This window comes from Podarcis cretensis (assembly GCF_951804945.1).
Source record: "Podarcis cretensis genome assembly, chromosome: 10".
Classification (NCBI taxonomy): Eukaryota; Metazoa; Chordata; class Lepidosauria; order Squamata; family Lacertidae; genus Podarcis; species Podarcis cretensis.
The window spans coordinates 51,062,182-51,081,335 of NC_137179.1; the positions used below are offsets into that span (position 1 = coordinate 51,062,182).

At 44.7% G+C, this 19,154-nt stretch overlaps 1 protein-coding gene across 4 annotated transcripts in view; it reads left to right on the top strand.

The window, feature by feature from the left end:
- ADAMTS20 (ADAM metallopeptidase with thrombospondin type 1 motif 20) overlaps nt 1-2,032 on the top strand; it is an 83,321-nt gene extending 81,289 nt beyond the window's left edge. For all 4 annotated transcript variants that reach the window (XM_079994020.1, XM_079994019.1, XM_079994021.1 and 1 more), the window contains 2 exons: nt 1,159-1,263; nt 1,938-2,032. In XM_079994020.1, the coding sequence (XP_079850146.1) occupies nt 1,159-1,263; nt 1,938-1,942 (110 nt within the window). In that variant the 3' untranslated portion in view covers nt 1,943-2,032. The remainder of the gene's footprint in view (nt 1-1,158; nt 1,264-1,937) is intronic.
- Nucleotides 2,033-19,154: the final 17,122 nt, after the last annotated feature.

Below are 19,154 nucleotides of genomic sequence, written 5' to 3' on the forward strand. Positions count from 1 at the left end.
TAATCCATGGCAGGTTCCCCAACTTTAGGGTGTTTCTAGGATGTAACTTTTAGAAGGCAGCCCTGTATAGACAAGCTTTTTAATGTGTAATGTTTTATTATGTTTTTATATGTGCTCGAAGCTACACAGAGTGCCTAGGATAACCCAGTCAGATGGGTGGGGTACATATTATTACAGTGGTCCCTCGGGTTAAGTACTTAATGCATTCCAGAGGTCCGTTCTTAACCTGAAACTGTTCTTAACCTGAAGCACCACTTTAGCTAATGGGGCCTCCTGCTGCTGCCACGCCGCGGGAGCACAATTTCTGTTCTCATCCTGAATCAAAGTTCTTAACCCGAGGTAATATTTCTGGGTTAGCGGAGTCTGTAACCTGAAGTGTATGTAACCTGAAGCACATGTAACCCGAGGTACCACTGTATTATTATTATTATTATTATTATTATTATTATTATTATTATTTCAAATATCTAACGTGGTAGCGACTGGTGCCTGTTGAAGATGGGCTGGGGGCAGGGGAGAAAAAATGTGCAATTCTGGACAGATGACCATGCATGCACACACACTCCTTGACGCACTTAACAAAAGCACACAAACATAGTTTCTGCCCATCTGAGACTCGCACATACAGCTGACTCTCTCTCTCTCTCTCTCTCTCTCTCTCTCTCTCTCACACACACACACACACACACACACACACACACACACACACACACTGAGAGAAATTAAAGGAAGGAAGGAGGAACTACTAAGGGCGTTATACACACGGTCTCGAAATTTGCCTTCTAAGTTGCTTGTTTCTTCATTTTTGGGTAGGAACCATGTGACATTTCTCCTCACTGGGTGATACGACCGCTTTTCTGGAACTAAAATCTGCTTTTCAACCAACTGGTAGTTAGAGCAGAAAGATTTTCTAAATTGATTACATGTCACTGTGCTGTTTGCTACATCACGTCCCCCCCCCCTTATCCCCCTTTCTTAACTCCTCTTTTGTGATGCCGCCCCATTCCCTCTCCACCCCACCTCAGCCCTCCTTGTCTCATCTTTCTTTTATTGTCGCTTCTGCTGTTCATTTCTGGGCACACCTGCACAAATACTAGCAATATTACTAGCCACGCTCTAAAGCCGATCTGTATGTTTTTTCTCTCTCCACTTGAAAAGGGGCAATTTGGCATCAATTTGGCAGGCACTGGGCTGAGGCTATCCCCTACGGCAAAGTGGATCGCTCAGGGAAATTACGTTACAGTTCAGATACACAAATCTCAAGTAAGTCTGTTTGCACCAATGATTATTTGCAGGGATGGAGTGTTTGCTCCAGTTGCTTCAATTAGCAGCAAAGGAACCTTGAGTCAGGTACAGTGGTACCTGCGGTTAAGTACTTAATTCGTTCCGGAGGTCCGTTCTTAACCTGAAACTGTTCTTAACCTGAAGCACCACTTTAGCTAATGGGGCCTCCTGCTGCTGCATTGCTGCCGGAGCACGATTTCTGTTCTCATCCTGCAGCAAAGTTCTTAATCCGAGGTACTATTTCTGGGTTAGCGGAGTCTGTAACCTGAAGCCTGTGTAACCTGAAGCGTATGTAAGCCAAGGTACCACTGTACTAAGGAGTTGGAAAGCATCAGGCTTTAAAAAAGAAGAAGAATAGGCTGTAAAGACTTAATCTCATAAAACTTCTTAAGCAAGAGAACAAGGAAAGTGGCAACAGACATCTGGAAGAAGCAGGCCCTGTTTTAAGGCAGGGCGGCTGGGGTGGGGGGAGCGATTTGGAGTTGCCTGCCACATGGCACAGAAGGAGAGGACGTGCAGGTCATTGCTTCATCTCCTTCCCATGATTCCTGGTTCTCAGACAACTTGCGCATCGCTGCAGCGAGGGGGTGCTGTTGCTTCCAAGGCAGCTATGAGTGCATGCTTCTCACAAAGTGATTTTCTGTTCTTTCCAGGATGATACTAAGATATATGGAAGATGTGGAGGATTCTGTGGGAAATGCATTCCTAATGGAAACACTGGTCTCCAACTTCATCTAAACTAGAGAGAGAGAAAGAGAGAGGAGGAGAAGAAGAAGAAGAAGAAGAAGAAGAAGAAGAAGAAGAAGAAGAAGAAGAAGAAGAAATCCTTAAGAATTATACTGAAGGTGCTGTTATTTCCTCAATCCTTTCAACTCTCCAGTGCTTGTTTACTCTGAATTCCTTCTCTTCCTTCTATGTTAATCTGCTTCTTGCCACACCCACAACCTCCTACGAAGCTGCCACAGGTTGCTGGGCACATTCTTAAAGCCATTTCGCCCATTTAAAAGGAAAACGGACCCCTTGGTGTTTTATGCGCACACATAAAACTGCAACGAGTGACATGAACATGGCAAACGTGATTACAAATGCACATAGCATATAAATGCATTTCTCTGAGATCCAGGGTTTCTTGCAGCTCCCTAGCACTCTGAACACACTGGCTGAATGTATAGTGAATGTACATGGGGACGTATCTGGCTCCAGCCTGGGCATGTTTCTTTCACAGTCTGTATCTTGTTCTGCTGGGCCTTGGGACCTGCAGAGAAAATGGTAACAAATAGCAGAGTCTCAGCAAGGCCACTGTGGAACTTTTTTGGGGGGGGATTGGCCCTTTCATTGCAAATTTAGGGGGGGCCAGCCCCCACTGCTTGGCGCTGATGGAAGAGCCACAACTTCAGGCCAAACAGTGTACAGAGGATTTCCCTTAAGTGTGACACTGGGGCATCATCTGAATCAGAATCCTCGGGGCAACACTGGGACTCCGAAGCAAGATCCTATATGCAAACCAACCCTGCAAAAAAATTAAGTTCCAAACTGCAGGTTCAGGCCCTCTCTGCACAGTCTGTATGCACATAGAAACCAAACAGATAGGCACGTGGCTGCATGGAGGCCAGGGGGGTAGGGCTTGGTACTACGATTCCATTAGAATCATAGAATCGTAGAGTTCAAAGGGACCCTGAGGATCATCTAGTCCAACCCCCCTGCATTGCAAGAATATGCAGCTGTCCCATATGGGGATTGAACCTGCAACCTTGGTGTTATCGGCACCACACGCTCACCAACCGAGCTACTGTACATGTGATCGACCTGTGAAGGCGCTCCCCTTGTGCACATTTCACTTGCACTAGAGCATTCTCTCCCTGGCAAAAAGAAGAAGAGAACTTGAACTGGTTTTTTGTAAAGTTGTTTATTAAATGAATATCTTAAGATCCTTGTACTGACTCCTGACCATTAGGTCCAGTCGTGGCCGACTCTGGGGTTGAGGCGCTCATCTCGCTTTATTGGCCGAGGGAGCTGGCATACAGCTTCCGGGTCCTGTGGCCAGCATGACTAAGCCGCTTCTGGCAAACCAGAGCAGCGCACGGAAACGCTGTTTACCTTCCCGCTGGAGCCGTACCTATTTATCTACTTGCACTTTGACGTGCTTTCGAACTGCTAGGTTGGCAGGAGCAGGGACCGAGCAACGGGCGCTCACCCCGTAGCGGGGATTCGAACCGCCAACCTTCTGATCGGCAAGTCCCAGGCTCTGTGGTTTAACCCACAGCACCACCCGTGTCCCTTAAGATCCTTATTACTGTACAAAACAAAGAGTTCACATTTGCTAAGCTGGCTTGATCAGTTACGTTAGAAAGCATGGAAGGTGTTAAAATATACAATGTCCAGCATAATCCTAAATATATTTGATCATCTTTAAATCCCTCTAGGTTCACTGGGACTTACTCTCTAGTAAGTTGCTTTAGGATGGCAACTGATCAACTTTGCAAAACCCTGCCAGGCATTATATTTGTCCCCAGATCTATCTCAGATAGGTGCATATCAATATACTTTCTGCTGATACAGTTCCTGTAGCTTTCTTTATTGTGCCCCTGTTCTCTTTTCACATCACATTTTTGGTACTTACACAGACGCAGCAGCTCAGCTTCAGAAATCTCCCTGGCACATGCTTAGCAAAGTTAACATCTATTGTGGCTAAAAGCAAGTAATCACATAAGGAAAACCACCATAGTTCTGAACCTAATGTTAGCGATCCTACCTCTCATCTATGTACTATGAAAACAAATTAATTTTGTATATTATAGGGGTTTTTTTATTCAGTTGTGTATATACACACATACACACATGGAAGTATACAACGATTGCCCAAATACTTCAAAATGAATGCCCATACTATATGTTAAAGGAAACCTCTGTTGCATTTTTGAAACTCTCATGCAAGAAGCTATGTAGGAAGTAGAGCTCATTAACATTAGGGAGATCTAGTTTAGATTTCTAGGGTTCCTAGTGGTCCTTGTTCAAGTGTCCTGCTTTTTCCACATCAGGAAGTCATTGCTCTGTGCCACTTTGTCTCCACATAGGTAGAGAGTTTTGTCTTTCAGAAGTGTTCTGGTTGTTGGACTTGCCAGAAACCCCAAATATTAATTAATTATAATAATATAATTAATATTACATTGAATTTAGACACTATTTCATAACAAGTTCTCAGGTATTTGGAATGTATAGCATATAGTACGATTCTATTTTCTTTGTGATGCCTACTGTTGAAGCCAAATACCAGCTAAAGGTACAATCCTCATTCCATTCAAGTCTGTGACAAACACCCCATTCATCTTAATGGATCAGCATTGCAACCTAGACAATTAAACCAAATACCGTCAACTGCCAGTAAAGCATTGGTAGAGGAAAAAATGGCAGCTATACTAATATCACCCATAAAGATATTTAAAATAAGGGCTAAGTCATACCACGGGATTTTGAGCAGTTAACTGCCTTTGAGCTAACACATATAGATAACTATTTTGTGACCTCTGTATCAGAAAAGTATTTTTTTTTTTTTGCACTATGTGCCTTATTCTACTTGTAAACATGAAAACTGTAACATTATTTTCCAAGAAATGTTTACATTTACAATACCTATGTTATAAATTATAAAAAAAACTTTATGTAATAAATATGCCATGTGATCACTGCTTAAATACACTGCTTAAATGTGTCAGCAAATCACTTATGGGATGTTTGTGCAAATCATTCAGCGTCTCTTCAACCTTTGACATTTTTCTCTACATTGGGAAGGAAGAGCCTGTGCAACTTAATTTATTAAGACTGCAGTCCTCTGTACAGTGGTACCTCGGTTTACGAACTTAATCCATTCTGGAAGTCAGTTCTTAAATTGAAACCGTTCTTAAACTGAGGGGCAGTTTCCCTACTGAGGCCTCCCGCCACCGGTGCCCTTCCACCGTTCGGCTTCCGTTTGGCTTCCAGGGCAAAGTTCGCTAACCGGAACACCTACTTCCGGTTTTGAGGAGTTTGTTGTCTGAATTGTTCGTGAACAGGGCTGTTTGTAGACCGAGGTACCACTGAGAGTAGCGATATCAGATAATTCCGATGAACACAGAAATGGGAGTAGAAATTGCTGGAGTTCACTTATTCCTCCTGCATCTGAAATGGAAATCCATCAAGGGAATATGATCAGCATTCACTTCTTTTCGTTATTGTCGGTCTGCAAATGACGCACAACTGGAAAAGAAAGCCCTGGTCTTAGGGCATTACAGTGGTACCTCAGGTTACAAACACTTTGGGTTACAAACTCCGCTAACCTGGAAGTAGTACCTCAGGTTGAGAACTTTGACCCAGGATGAGAATAAAAATCAGGCGGTGGCGGCATGGCGGCAGCGGGAGGCCCCTTTAGTGAAAGCACGCTTCAGGTTAAGAAAGGTGTCGGGTTAAGAATGGACCTCTGGAGCAAACTACAGTAACCCAAATGGAAGGGTACCAGAATGTGAGTCACAGAAGCCTGGTTACCTGGAGCCAGATAGCAGCATCACTGGGATACCAACCCATGCGGGAGAAAGGTAGTGCATGTCATGGAGGAGACTAGTGCCTCCAATGTAGGTAATGGATCAAAGAGCACCTGCAAACAGAGGCCTCCCTAGGCTCCCTTGTGCTCTTGGCAAGGAGACATTGGTCACCCAGGAGTCAGCTGCATAAGTTTAAAAACAGTGTTTTAAATATTTTATAAACATGCAACACCAGGTGGCGCTGTAGAACACAAAACTTTACTCTGCAATTTGACAGAGGCTCCCCCCTCCCTTTTGTTACTATAACAATTTAATTTATCACTTATTTATGGCAGGTTTTTCCCACCCCCAGAGCAGTGGAGCAGAATCCTTGGGGGAGCATGTGCATGGGAGGGCAGGCTCCTAGCCACTCTGAGCTAGAGCACAGAGGCATGATTTTCATGACCACCTCACCAGGCCTGAGCCCTTGGCGGAGGCCAACTTGGCCAACCCCTAGGTGTGCCCCTGTTTCCCAAGCTACAAGGCTGAACAGGTTGAACACCACTCATCCAGACAGGGGTGACCATCTACTTGACAGCATATCTGTCTTGTCTGGCTCTGAGCTCTCCTCTAGCTCATTATCACAGCCAGACATCATATCCATGTCATCGTGTTCCTTTGAGATTTCCTTGAAAGTTATTAGAAGCAGCATCCAAATTCACAGCTTTCACTCCATCTTGCTGGCGCATTGCTATGTTTAAAAAGATGCTGGTGAAACCCAGTTAAGTCTATATTGTGAAGAAATGTTTACAGTCTGGGATCTACGTTGGCTCCCAGTACGTTTCTGAGCACAATTCAAAGTGTTGGTGCTGACCTTTAAAGCCCTAAACAGCCTCGGTCCAGTATACCTGAAGGAGCGTCTCCACCCCCATCGTTCAGCCCAGACACTGAGGTCCAGCACCGAGGGCCTTCTGGCGGTTTCCTCACTGCAAGATGTGAGGTTACAGAGAACCAGGCAGAGGGCCTTCTCAGTAGTGGTGCCTGCCCTGTGGAATGCCCTCCCATCAGATGTCAAGGAAATAAACAACCAGCTGGCTTTCCGAAGACATCTGAAGGCAGCCCTGTTTAGGGAAGTTTTTAATGACTGTTGTTTTAATGTATTTTTAATCTTTTGTTGGACGCTGCCCAGAGTGGCTGGGGAAACCCAGCCAAATGGGCGGGGTAGAAATAAATTACAGTGGTACCTCAGGTTAAGAACTTAATTCATTCTGGAGGTCCGTTCTTAACCTAAAGTACCACTTTAGCTAATGGGGCCTCCTGCTGCCGCTGCACTGCCGCTCCACGATTTCTGTTCTCATCCTGAAGCAAAGTTCTTAACCCAATGTAATATTTCTGGGTTAGCAGAGTCTGTATGTATGTAACCTGAAGTGTATGTAACCCTAGGTACCACTTTATTATTATTATTATTATTATTATTATTATTATTATTATTAGTGTGGCTCAGCTGGGATTGCACCTCAGTTTTGTTGTTCACCACAGAAAAGATCTGAGGCATTAGGAAATGACTTTCTTTGTACTTGAAAGTCACAATGACATCTGCATGGAAGATGGGAAAGTGTGGGGAGGGATGTGGAGCCCAGCTGCTTTGCCAAGGTAAACCAGTGAAAATGGAAACATGCTTATCCAACCTTGGTAGGGGCTCAGGCTCAGGGGATTCATATTTTAGTGCATGTATAATATTCCGCTAGACAATTTCTTCTTCAGACTGAGATGTTAAGGTAATCAGCATTAGTTCACAGGGTGCTCATACAAAGGGAGGCATTGTTCAGCTTGAAGGCTATGTCCTGAGAAAAAAGTCAGAAATTTTCAGATGAATTTCTGAGTTCACAGCTACAGAAGGAAAGATGGAGTTTGAACAAAGCAAGAAATGAATGCCAAGTTTTTCGCCTAGATCTTTAATTTTCAGTACTTTCAAGGGAGTATATTTCACTGTTGTGACCTACTTCAGGACATCCTAAGCTTTAGGATTCAAAATGGGAAGGAGAATGTCAACACTTTTTATATTTGATTTAAAAAAAAATCAGGAGTGGTCAGCTTCTGAAGTCTGGCAAGACCATATGTCTATAACATCTATATCAAATCTGACAATCTGATATGATTAAACATACTTGCTGCTGGGTTAAAATGTGGAATATTGAAACGAAAGCTTCAGTGATATCATGTTCATGTTGAATTTCCATTCCATTACTTAAGTAAAATGACAGAAAACTTACAGAGCACTCTTTATTTTATTCTTATTTCTTTTTTTGGGTATGTGTGCGTGTAGAATAATGTGCACAGCCCCATCTAGTGGCTATGCTTAACTGTTATAAACTACACTGATTCAAAATAACCATCCTTACAATTTAATGCACAGATGTTAAGCCCAGTGACCTATAAACAAGCATAAAATGCTTTGCTGGAAAAGTGCAGTTTTGAGGCAGTTGTTGCCATTTGTCTGTCTCGGGAGATGATTGAAGACTCTGCCTTTGGGGGTAAAGTCAAGGAAAGTTACAACGCCTGCTGTGGCTGTAGAGACCAAAACAGAAGAGACATGTTTTATTGCAGGTGAGGCTGGTGAAGGCATCCATTTTTGCTGCTACAGGTGTTCCATGGTGTTTCTTCTCTCTGCTTTCCTTTGGTCACTGCTGTGGACACACAACCTGATTGTCTTCAGGCCCTGCGATTGTCTCCAAGGGATTCCCATGTGGTGGGGTGAATTTTGCTGGCCTTGAGATATACGCCAAGCTTTTCATAAGCTTCTGCGAAGATATTTAGGATGGTTTGGAGGTCATCCTCCGAGTGTGCACATGCTACGTTGTCATCAGCATATTGAAGCTCTATGATGGAAGTTATGGTAACCTTACTCTTTGCTTTCAGCCTACTCAAGTTAAAGAGCTTTCCATCTGTTCGAAATATGATTTCTACCCCAGTGGGGAGTTTCCCTTTGACAATGTGTAGAATCATGGCAGTGAAAATAATAAACAGAGTTGGGGCGATAACACAACCCTGTTTAACAGCTGATCCCACTGTGAATGGTTCATTTTGAGAGTCATTGTTATCTGCAATGGTTGCTGTCATGTTATCATGGAGGAGCCAAAGGATGTCCACGAATTTATCTGGGCAGCCAGTTTTCAGAAGGACAGTCCACAGGGCATTACAATTTACAGTGCCGAAAGCCTTAGTCAGGTCAATAAATGCTGTATACAGGGGTTGGTTTTGCTCTCTGCATTTTTATTGAGGCTGTCAAGCAGAGAAAATCATGTCCACTGTCCGCCTAGAAGGTCGAAAACTATTTTGGGATTCAGGAAGGGTAACCTTGGATATAGTTAGGAGGCGGTTTGCTCAGATCCTTGCAACAATTTTGCCAGTCGCAGCTGGTTACCTCAGCCACTCTGGGCGACTTCCATCAAATTAATGATGAGGCACACAGATCACCTTGCTGCAGTCATTCCTCCTATAGCAAAATACATTGTGTTCCTGTTTACATTAAATTCATTTGCAAGTAGGAACGTTTTAAGACAGATCTGTGCACTCTTTAGTCCTTTTCCCCTCCCCTTAGAAGAAGAGTTAGTTCTTCTACGTTATTCAGATTAAGCAAAGCAATCGTTTCTGGTTTGCTGGAGATCAGTGTGTTCGACACTAAATGTGGTTTTCACAAAATCGAATGTGATAGCGTGTGCCACCATTTGAGGCTGATACTAATTGATACTGCTAGGTAGAAGTTAGGGAGGACAACAGTAGGGGTCGCTAGAGCAAATGGCAGATGGTGCTAGAGCCAGTGGTAGGTGGAGACAACTGCTGCATTTTTATAAGGGCAACACTGGGACTAAGGATGAGCAGGTGGACAGCTGGTGTCCCCCTATGGCAGGTGGGACTGACTGAGCATGGAGTGGATTTTGTGGCCCATTGCCTCACTTGCCCTAATGAACTAGCTTCCACTGTGTGTATCATCCTAAGCGAGTGTGCTATCCTAAGCAGGAAGAATTGAGCTTTCTGACTGCTTTGTAAAGTCTCCCTTGTTCTTACATAGCCTACAGTTTAACACAAATATTAGGATTTTCTTTTTGGGGGGAAAGATGGCAATAATTTTAAGAATAGCAAGTACATAATCTCCGCATCCTTGGGCCTTTTTTATACTTAAGCCCATAGAGGATTAGTTTGTTTGGCTTCAGATCCCTTTTTAACACATAAAGGTTTTCTTTTACAGTTTGTGGCGGTTCGTTTTACAAGGCCTCAGCTTCATAGGTAGTGGGTGTGTTTATTCTGGCTGTAGGAAAAGATTCTGTGCTCTGTTTTCTGATAAGTTTCCCCTCGAGTTCAGTTATGACAGATCTCCCTTTGAATATGCTTTGCTGAAGAAAAATACCATAGCACAAGACAGGGATCTCTGGCTATATTATATTTATGTCTGTAGTCTGTCCTTAAACATCAACAGCTGTGCACACATTGATCTGGCGCACGGCCGATTCTCCACTACATCCAAGAAACCCTTTTCGAAAACGTTTCTTGGGGATTATGTCTACATTATTGCAATATGATTTCCTAGCCTACACATATTTTTCCAATATTATCTGTATTTTTATTTATTTTGTAAAGATGGATCAAGATACCAGGTTGTATCCAATGCTAACCATACTCTTTGAAATGAAGGGGGGTGTCTAACTTAGGTTCATTCATTTCAATGGGTCAACTCTGAGTAAAACCTGGTAAAACCCAAAAGCTGTAATAGGAAACATAGACAATTGTTACACATTTGTAGCTGTGATGTTTGCTGACAGATATTTCTGGCTTTTTGTTTTTAAATGTGCTTCCTCTCTGGATGGGGAGAGGTGGAAAAGTTTCCCCCATCTTGCAGTTGGTTTTCCATTCCTTTGTGGCGTGTCTGTTGTGTCACACTTACACATAGGGTTTGCAACAGAGGAATTAGGCCTTGACGTACACAGGTTCATTTAGGAGGTGGGCTGCATCCTATACACACTCATTTACCCTTTGAGTGTTCAAAACGAGCTCCTGAAGAGGACTATGCAGAAATTAGAGGCCAGTTATCCTCACTGCATGGTAACTTTTATGGCCACCTCAAGTAGAATCCTCAGTGGAAGGAGGTTGTCCGAAAATGTCTGTTCCACAATGACCTTCATGACAACCATTCTTTAAGCAAGCAAATGGCCAAAAGAACAGTTCCTGCTTAACAGTTCCAGTTTATCACATTACGTATCCCCTTACAAGTTCCTCATATAGATCTCCCCTCTTCCAATTTAATGCAGATGGCCTTGTGCAGCAGGAGAAATGCTAATCTGAAGTCATTCCAATCTGAAAAGGAACATCAATTTTGATACAGGAGCAAAACAAGTTTAATTCACGGGACATTCCATATGCCAAGAGGGATATAATGCTTTTTATACAGTTAAATAATTCAAGCTGTAATTATACGACATACAGTTGGCATGTGCACTTATTAAATAAATAAAAAAAGCTCTCTCTTTAGGATATTGAAAACTTGGAACAGGAAAGGATAGGGATTTGATGATAGAGCTAAGAGCTTTAAAAATAGTTCAAAGGAGTTTGGGAGAAAAACACAAAAAAGCAAATGGTTTTAACTTGGGCCACCAGTTAGGTATATCTCCAGCTTATCTGAAACTTGAAAGCCGTGACTTGTGAAGAAAATAATAAATTATCAATGCAATCATATACACGTCTGTCCAAAAATAAGTTCCATTGAGTTTGATCCTGTGGTTTTCCAGCCTGGACACTTCTGGACTATATCTCCCATCATCCATTTTCTGTCAGCCTTGCTCATTGGGGCTGATGGAAGTTGGAGCTGAACACCACCTGCAGGGTCACAGGTTCTGCACCCTGCCTTAGACTGTCTTTAATCAGTATTTCTCAAACATGGGTCTCCAACTGTTGTTGGACTACAACTCCCATCATTCCTGACCACTGGTCCTGCTAGCTAAGGATGATGGGAGCTGTAGTCCCAAAACATCTGGAGGGCCGAGTTTGAGAAACACTGCATAGTCTCTGCTCCCACTCCCAAATAGGACTTTATAGATCAGCAGGAGATGATAGATAGATAGATAGACAGATGATAGATAGATAGATAGATAGATAGATAGATAGATAGATGATAGATAGATAGATAGATAGATAGATAGATAGATAGATAGATGATATTGATGAGTGTTGGCCTCATAGTGCCACATTTGTAAAGCTAAGCAGAGTCTGGTATGGTTTCAAATTGGATGGGCAACCTCATGTTGGGATTTCTGCATTGCAGGCAGGGGTTTGTCCTAGATGACCCTCACGGTCCCTTACAAGTCTACAACTCTATGAGTCTATGTTCGCTTCCAGACCCAATGTGGATTTATCTTGGGATTGCTTCTGGAAGTCGGCTTCTGCACATTAGGGATGGCACAGCCTTCCATTTCAATTTCTCTCAGTAGGCAAATTTGTATTTCAGTTCTCTGAGAAGAGTGTAAGTAGATAAGCCAGTGTGGAAGTGATCATGTGCATACTTTATTGGCTGTAGGATCCAATAACATTAGTAGGAGTAATTTCCAAATAAATGCAATTAGGGGTTTACAACATGAAGTAGTGTATGGTGGTAGCTGTGGTGGTACTAATATTGTTGCATGCAATACCTTAGTCTAGCCACTCCGGGTCAGTATTCCTACATCTGAAAGGCCATTGCCAAAATGGCCAAAGAGGTTTGAAGACCCGCCAAGGAAGAATAATGTTGCTGCCTTTCCATCAGGAGACTAGAATAAATCACTCTCTCGCACACATCAATCCAGACAGTTCACGTGGATGACAGCAGTTGCACATGGGTGAATGGAATATATCTGAATATGAAGGGAGCAACAGAATAGGAAATTCTGCAAATAATAAACTGAGAGCTTACATTTTAGATTTGTAAGCACCTTTTTTAAAAAAAGATTACAAACTTCTTAGGTCAGGGGTCTTTCTTACTTACATCTCTGTTGTAGTTCTGAAGGCAGCTTTGTTTAGGGAAGTTTTTTAATATTTAATGCTTTATTGTTTTTAACACTCGATTGGGAGCCGCCCAGAGTGGCTGGGGAAACTCAGCCAGATGGGCGGGGTATAATTAATAAATTATTATTATTATATTATTACTAATATGTTTGGGATACTCTATAAATCCCACACATCTATAAATCTAAAACCAACAGGAATAATTATTCAGTTAGGCAAAGGACTGGCTCTTTTCTCTTTTTAAAAACATAATACAGCAAAGAAAGTCACCGGCAAATTGGCAGCAATGCCACTAACAGACCTACTAGCCGTTCTAGGGAAGAAAACGTCAAATTGACCTCAATTAAATACCAAACAACAGTCCTGATCATGCTCATTCAAAAGGAAGCCCTCCTGAATCAGTGAGACTTAGTGCATCGTATCCAAACTGGTTATAAAGGATATAGTTCAATTACACAGGGCAGGACTGGGGGCTGGGTGTGGAAAATGAACACCCCCCCCCCCACCAGCCCAGCTCTTGCTGCTGCTGCTGCTGGATGGGCACAGGACAAAGAGGGTTCAGCGGCCCCCAAATCAGTCTCTTAAGCCAAGAGACAGTATTCACTATAAGACTGAATATCAATATAAGTATCGAGTTTGAGATTAGACCACTCAAGAAGCCCGGAAAACTATCTTGGGAGTGTGCTACCTGCAAGCCCCAGTTAAAGGGCCCCATTGGGGGCGAACAGCGGCCTTTTGATTACTTGGACTGCCAGGACGAAACAGGTGCAAAACGCTGGCACCCTGTCGTCTACAACTTTATTAACATCTATCTACAATTCTACTAGCACCTCTCGGTATTGTGAATATCACCGAACTTATCTTTTGTTGGTATCTTCATGAACTTATCCAAAAGACTGAGCTAAGCATTTGAAAAATCTATTGAAACCAGACATTATAAGTTCATTTTAGGCTGGGTGGTTCGCAAGTCTTTGTGGCTTTGTTTAATGTTTTGTATTTTTCTCAGAAGGTTGATAAAGTATGTATAATTATTGTTCTGTGTATATTAACCACCAATGCTGGCTGGGCAGCTATTCAGTGAGGGGGCCATGGGTGCAGCAGCAAGGCAAGTCTGGGCTTCAGGGCCCAGAGACCCCTGGCAGCAGGCAGGCCAGGTCAAGGATCTCTGCATGGGGGCACCTGGTTCATTCCCCCCAAACTGTGCTCTCAGGGCTACTGCCTCCCCATGCGATGCCCCTGGGTGAGCCACTTATGATCAGAGGGAGAGGCAGGCAAAGATGTAGGTTGAGACAGTGAAGAGCAGAACCAGGTCTAGGAAAAACTTGTCCAGCTATGGACATCTGAAGGCATTTCCCCATACATGTAAATAACATATGGTTCAGTACCAGCGGCGTAGCGTGGGTTGTCAGCACCCGGGGCAAGGCAAGTAATTTGCGCCCCTAACCCCTAACCTGCTGCCGCTGCCAGCTTCTTCTTGCTGCTGCCTGGGCTGTGGTAAGGTAGCCACGGCGGCGGCGGCGGGTCCATGTCAGGTGATCTGAGGTGAGTTGCCGCTGGCACTGCCGCCCAAACGACGCCGCTTGCCCGGAGGAGGAGGGCAGAGAGGCGAGGAAAATGCAACATGGCCCAGCAGCTGCAGCAGCAGCGGCGACGGGGCTGTGAGGAGGGGCTGCCTGGTGCGCCCTCCGCAACCCTGACGTGCGGGGACCGCGGCAAGCGCTAAGAGCCGCTGGCTGCCGGACGCCTTCAGCCCGGACGCGCGCACAGCTCGTTGGTTCCGTGAGACATGGGGCTCTGCTACAGCCTGCGCCCGAGGCTCTTCGGCGACTCCGGAGGCGGTGAGCGCCCCCCCCCCAGATGTTGCACCCGGTGCGGCTGGCCCCCCCTGCACCCCCACGCTACGCCACTGTTCAGTACCAATTCCCGGCAAAAGTATATGCTAATGAATATAAAAAACTCAGGAACATCCATGTTCGATTTAGTTTGTTTTGAGTTTTGAAGTTGCTGTGTTTCTGACAGATGTACTACTTCTAGTTGCAGTTTTTCGAAGGATGTAGTATCTCTGGCAGAATTTTAAAGCAGAGGAAACTTGTGGCTTTGCATGACTTCAACTGGCGCCCACTCTTTTCTACGTTAATTCCAAGAGATGTTTTATTAACAGAGACAGAAACTCGCCTCGCAGTCCAAATGTGTACAGCCCACAACTTTCTTGTCTGGATCCAAGGCAAGATGTTTCTGCCAAGCATTCATAAACAGAAATGATGAACAGAGACCCTCGTGCAGACGTCGAAGGCTGTGGAGATTTGGCAGAAAGCACACGGAAGAGGGCTTCCTTCACCCCCAATCAGTCTGACTGCCCCAAGGATCCTAGGACGCTTTTTAAATGACACATTTAAGGATCTGAGAGTCTGTGGCCTCTTTCGGATATTTTGATGCAGCACACACATACATATCCTTGCTTCTTTAACCGTTCAGGGTGGCTTCCGAGACGTTAAAACACACGGCTGAGAAAACTCAAGCATATAGCTGAGGTTCCTGAAATGCCAATGTAATAAGAATTGTAAATGAACACTTAGAACTTAAAAGGAGTGTGAGGAGAGATTGAATTATCCCTAATGGCCTAATAGATTAAGTTGCAAATCTGGTTTCTTTTAATTTAATGGGAATTTAGCCACTGGAGTCCAAGCCACCCTAGATCCTGAAGAGAAAATCCAGAGTTCTTTTTGCTGCTTGACTATTTTTGGCTGGCAATGGTTTGTTTGTGTTAAAAAAGGTTACAGGGGTCTAGGAAACGCCCTATCCTTTGGTCTAATCTGCATGTCTCTATGTGGCCAGAATTTCCAGTTCCAGGCTGCTTGAAGCAAGCACAGGGGGTTTTTTTGTAGGGGAGAAGCATTGCAGAACCACAGTGGTTGCTTGAAGCAGCGCCCAGGTGCCAGTGTTGGGCACCCACAACCATCTTCACTAGACAGTGGTACCTCAGGTTACATACTGTCAGGGACTCAGCGGGAGCGCAGGGAGGAGAGGAGATAGAAAGCGAGGGGGAGCAATCCGAGGGCAGCGTAGGAGAAGATGACAGCAGCCCGATAGATTCCATGAGCCTCTCCAGCGAATCAGAAGATTCACAGAAGGGGGCGCCGATGGGCAGGGCAAGGGGCGAGCCAAGGGGGACACCCCAGAAGCAAGGGGCCAGCGGAGACTCCCAGAGCAGCAGTTGGAAATCAGGACCAGCTTCCCCACCAGAGCGTAGTGGGGGGGGAGGAGTCCCAGGTGTCAGAGCCCACATATGCACCACCAGCGAGAGAAGATGAGTCAGGGTTGACCACGCCTCCATCGGAGAGCGAGTTAACGGTCAAGAGGAAAGTTGCAGGCTGGGCGCGCGCGCCAAGTTCAAAGGTACAGGCGAGCGGCACAGAAGGTAGCACGGATAGGGAACCAGGTCCTAAAGCCCGCCGGAAGGAGGGGCAAGAATCGTCAGGGTCAGCGTCAGAGGAGTCCAGGAAGGATGAGACCCTAGCGGGCAGGAGGGCCCAGAGGAGAAAGGAACTTAGGAAGAGGTGGAGCAAGGCGAGGGTCTTAAACTGGTGTGGAAGGGGAGGAGACTCAGACGGGACTTCGCCGGTCTAAGGTCGAGACGTAGAGCTGCACGCTGCGGCTTTAAAATGGAAACTGAATCTCAATAAAGACTTTTGTACATAACTACAGCCTAGCGTTGGTCCTCTGTGAGCTGGGACCTGGAGGCAGCTCTGACACATACGCTTCAGGTTACAGACTCCGCTAACCCAGAAATAGTGCTTCAGGTTAAGAACTTTGCTTCAGGATGAGAACAGAAATCGTGCTCTGGCGGCGTGGCAGCAGCAGGAGGCCCCATTAGCTAAAGTGGTGCTTCAGGTTAAGAACAGTTTCAGCTTAAGAACGGACCTCCGGAACGAATTAAGTACTTAACCCGAGGTACCACTGTACATTTAAAGCACTACTATACCACTTTAAATAGTTTTCAGCCACTTTAAATTCTGAGAGCTTTCGTTTGTTAAGGGTACGGAGAGTTGTTAGGAGATCTCTGTTCCCCTCACAGATCTACGGTTCCCAGAGTTACTTGGGAAGAGGAATTGACTGTTAAACCACTCTGAGAATTATAGCGCTTGCCCCCTGTGTCCCTATCCGGCCACTTTGATCTACGGAAACAGGCACTTTTACAAGTTCCACATAATGTTTGTTCTGTACTTGCAAGAAATCAGACTTTTCGTGTGGCAGCATGTGAGGGGAATTGGGGGTAGGGGTCTCCTAACAACTCTCAGCACCCTTAACAAACTGCAGTTCCCAATATTCTTTGGAGAAACCATAACAGTTTAAAGTGATCTCATAATGCTTCAGGGGTGCCCAAACTTTTTTCAAAGAGGGCCGGATCTGATGAAGTGAACATGAGTGAGGGCCAACCAAAGTTGTTGACCTTTTTTTTTAGGATTGGAGTTGTTGAGCTTTGCATTTTTTTAGGATTGAAGTTATAGAGCTTGGGGGGGAGGGATTTTAACTGCCACAGCAACCAGATTAAATCGACCAGAGGGCCAGGTTAGGCCCCCCCCCCAAATGGACTTTGGAGATGCCTGCTAGATAGATGTACAGTGCAGATGGGACCTAGATTTCACTTGAAGGCCAATAACCTTCACCCTGAACCAATCAGAAACCCTCCAGATGTTGTGGACTGAAACTTCAACCATCCCTGTCCATTGTCTGTGTTGACTGGTGCTCACAGGATCTGTAGTCCGCAGCATTATTATTTTTTATGGGGGTGGTATCATGTTGGCTAACCCTGTATCCAATTTGATTGGTGGAAATTCAAACATACTTGCTGGATCAGAATGAGGAAGTGGCCTCAGGGATAATATCTCTAATTCTCTAAAGAAAGAAAGAAAGAAAGAAAGAAAGAAAGAAAGAAAGAAAGTCAAATAAAAATAGTTTGAAAGGTAGTGCCAGTTAAAACAAGCCAGGGGAGGGTGCAGCTTGCAATCTTGTTCCTGACCTCCTTCCCCCTTGTGGATCATTTTGACAGGTGGGCATGGCTAGCCACTTATCAGTCGCCTGGCAAGCACTATCCTTTGCCTGAAATGAAGCTACACGGGCAAAGAAACAGGTCTTTGCAAGTGTTAGCAACCAGTAGGGGTTGCAAAGTCCTCAGCTTCTGCAAGCACCAATGAGCTGTCTCAAGGACTCACCTCTTTGCTTGGTGGTGGGCATGGCTTGTGGAAAACAACTTCCCAGGTCAAACTAGGAGACCTCAGACCAGAGAGTCCCTTACACTGACTCAGAGGCAGACCAATTCTCATTAAAGCAAGAATATTATCATGGGGTGAACCCATGCGCATGTTCCCAGTGAAATAAATTCAGGAGACGACTATGAAGGCTGCTCTTATTTCATCCTGGTAGGCCTGGAATCAAGCATCTCTCCAGGAAATGTAAGTTGCAGTGGGAATGCCATTCGATTGGTCTGGGGTGAGTGTGTGTGCGCGCTTCGAAGTTTATTGATAACAATGGAAAGACAAGCTAGCTATTGGCCTTAGAGTTTAGTCCCCAAAGTACCTGCCGGGAGACCTTTCATTGCTGGTAGAACTCAGTTGTCATTTTTACACTAAACACAGCCTCTTATAAACGCAGCACATGCCTATGATACTGACAAGCTGTGCATCGGACAGCTGCTGCCTAGCAGCTATTCTAAAGGAAGTGAGGAAAATGTATCCCATTCCTAGACACACGGGCTCCTTGCCAAGGCTGCTCAAATGTACCACATGGCCAGTGAGTAAACCTCCGCCGCACCGTTTCTGCAGATTTACTTTAGTTTTTAACATGCTTTCTTGGCCTTGGGTTGAACAAAGGTGCAATATTGGCTAGGAAATTGTTTCCCACATGTTTCGAGTCACCTATAGCTCCTTGCTCTCCAGCGCCCTCCACAACACACCAAAGAGTTCAGAAACTGGTCTCTGTGGGTTGATCTTACCTTATTTGTGGCAGGGGGATTGGACTTCCAGCTTTGCTTTGTTCATTTCATTCTTTACGGTATTATAGACAGTAACCTTTTTTCTCTGAGAGGATCACAAAGATGCTGAATCTTTGGCTGTGAAATTAGGAGGAAAGCCATGCAGAAGAAGAAGAAGAAGAAGAAGAAGAAGAAGAAGAAGAGTTGTTGTAGTAGTAGTTTGGATTTGATATCCCACTTTATCACTACCCGAAGGAGTCTCAAAGCAGCTAACAATCTCCTTTTCCCTTCCGCCCCCACAACAAACACTCTGTGAGGTGAGTGAGGCTGAGAGACTTCAGATAAGTCTGACTAGCTCAAGGTCACCCAGCAGC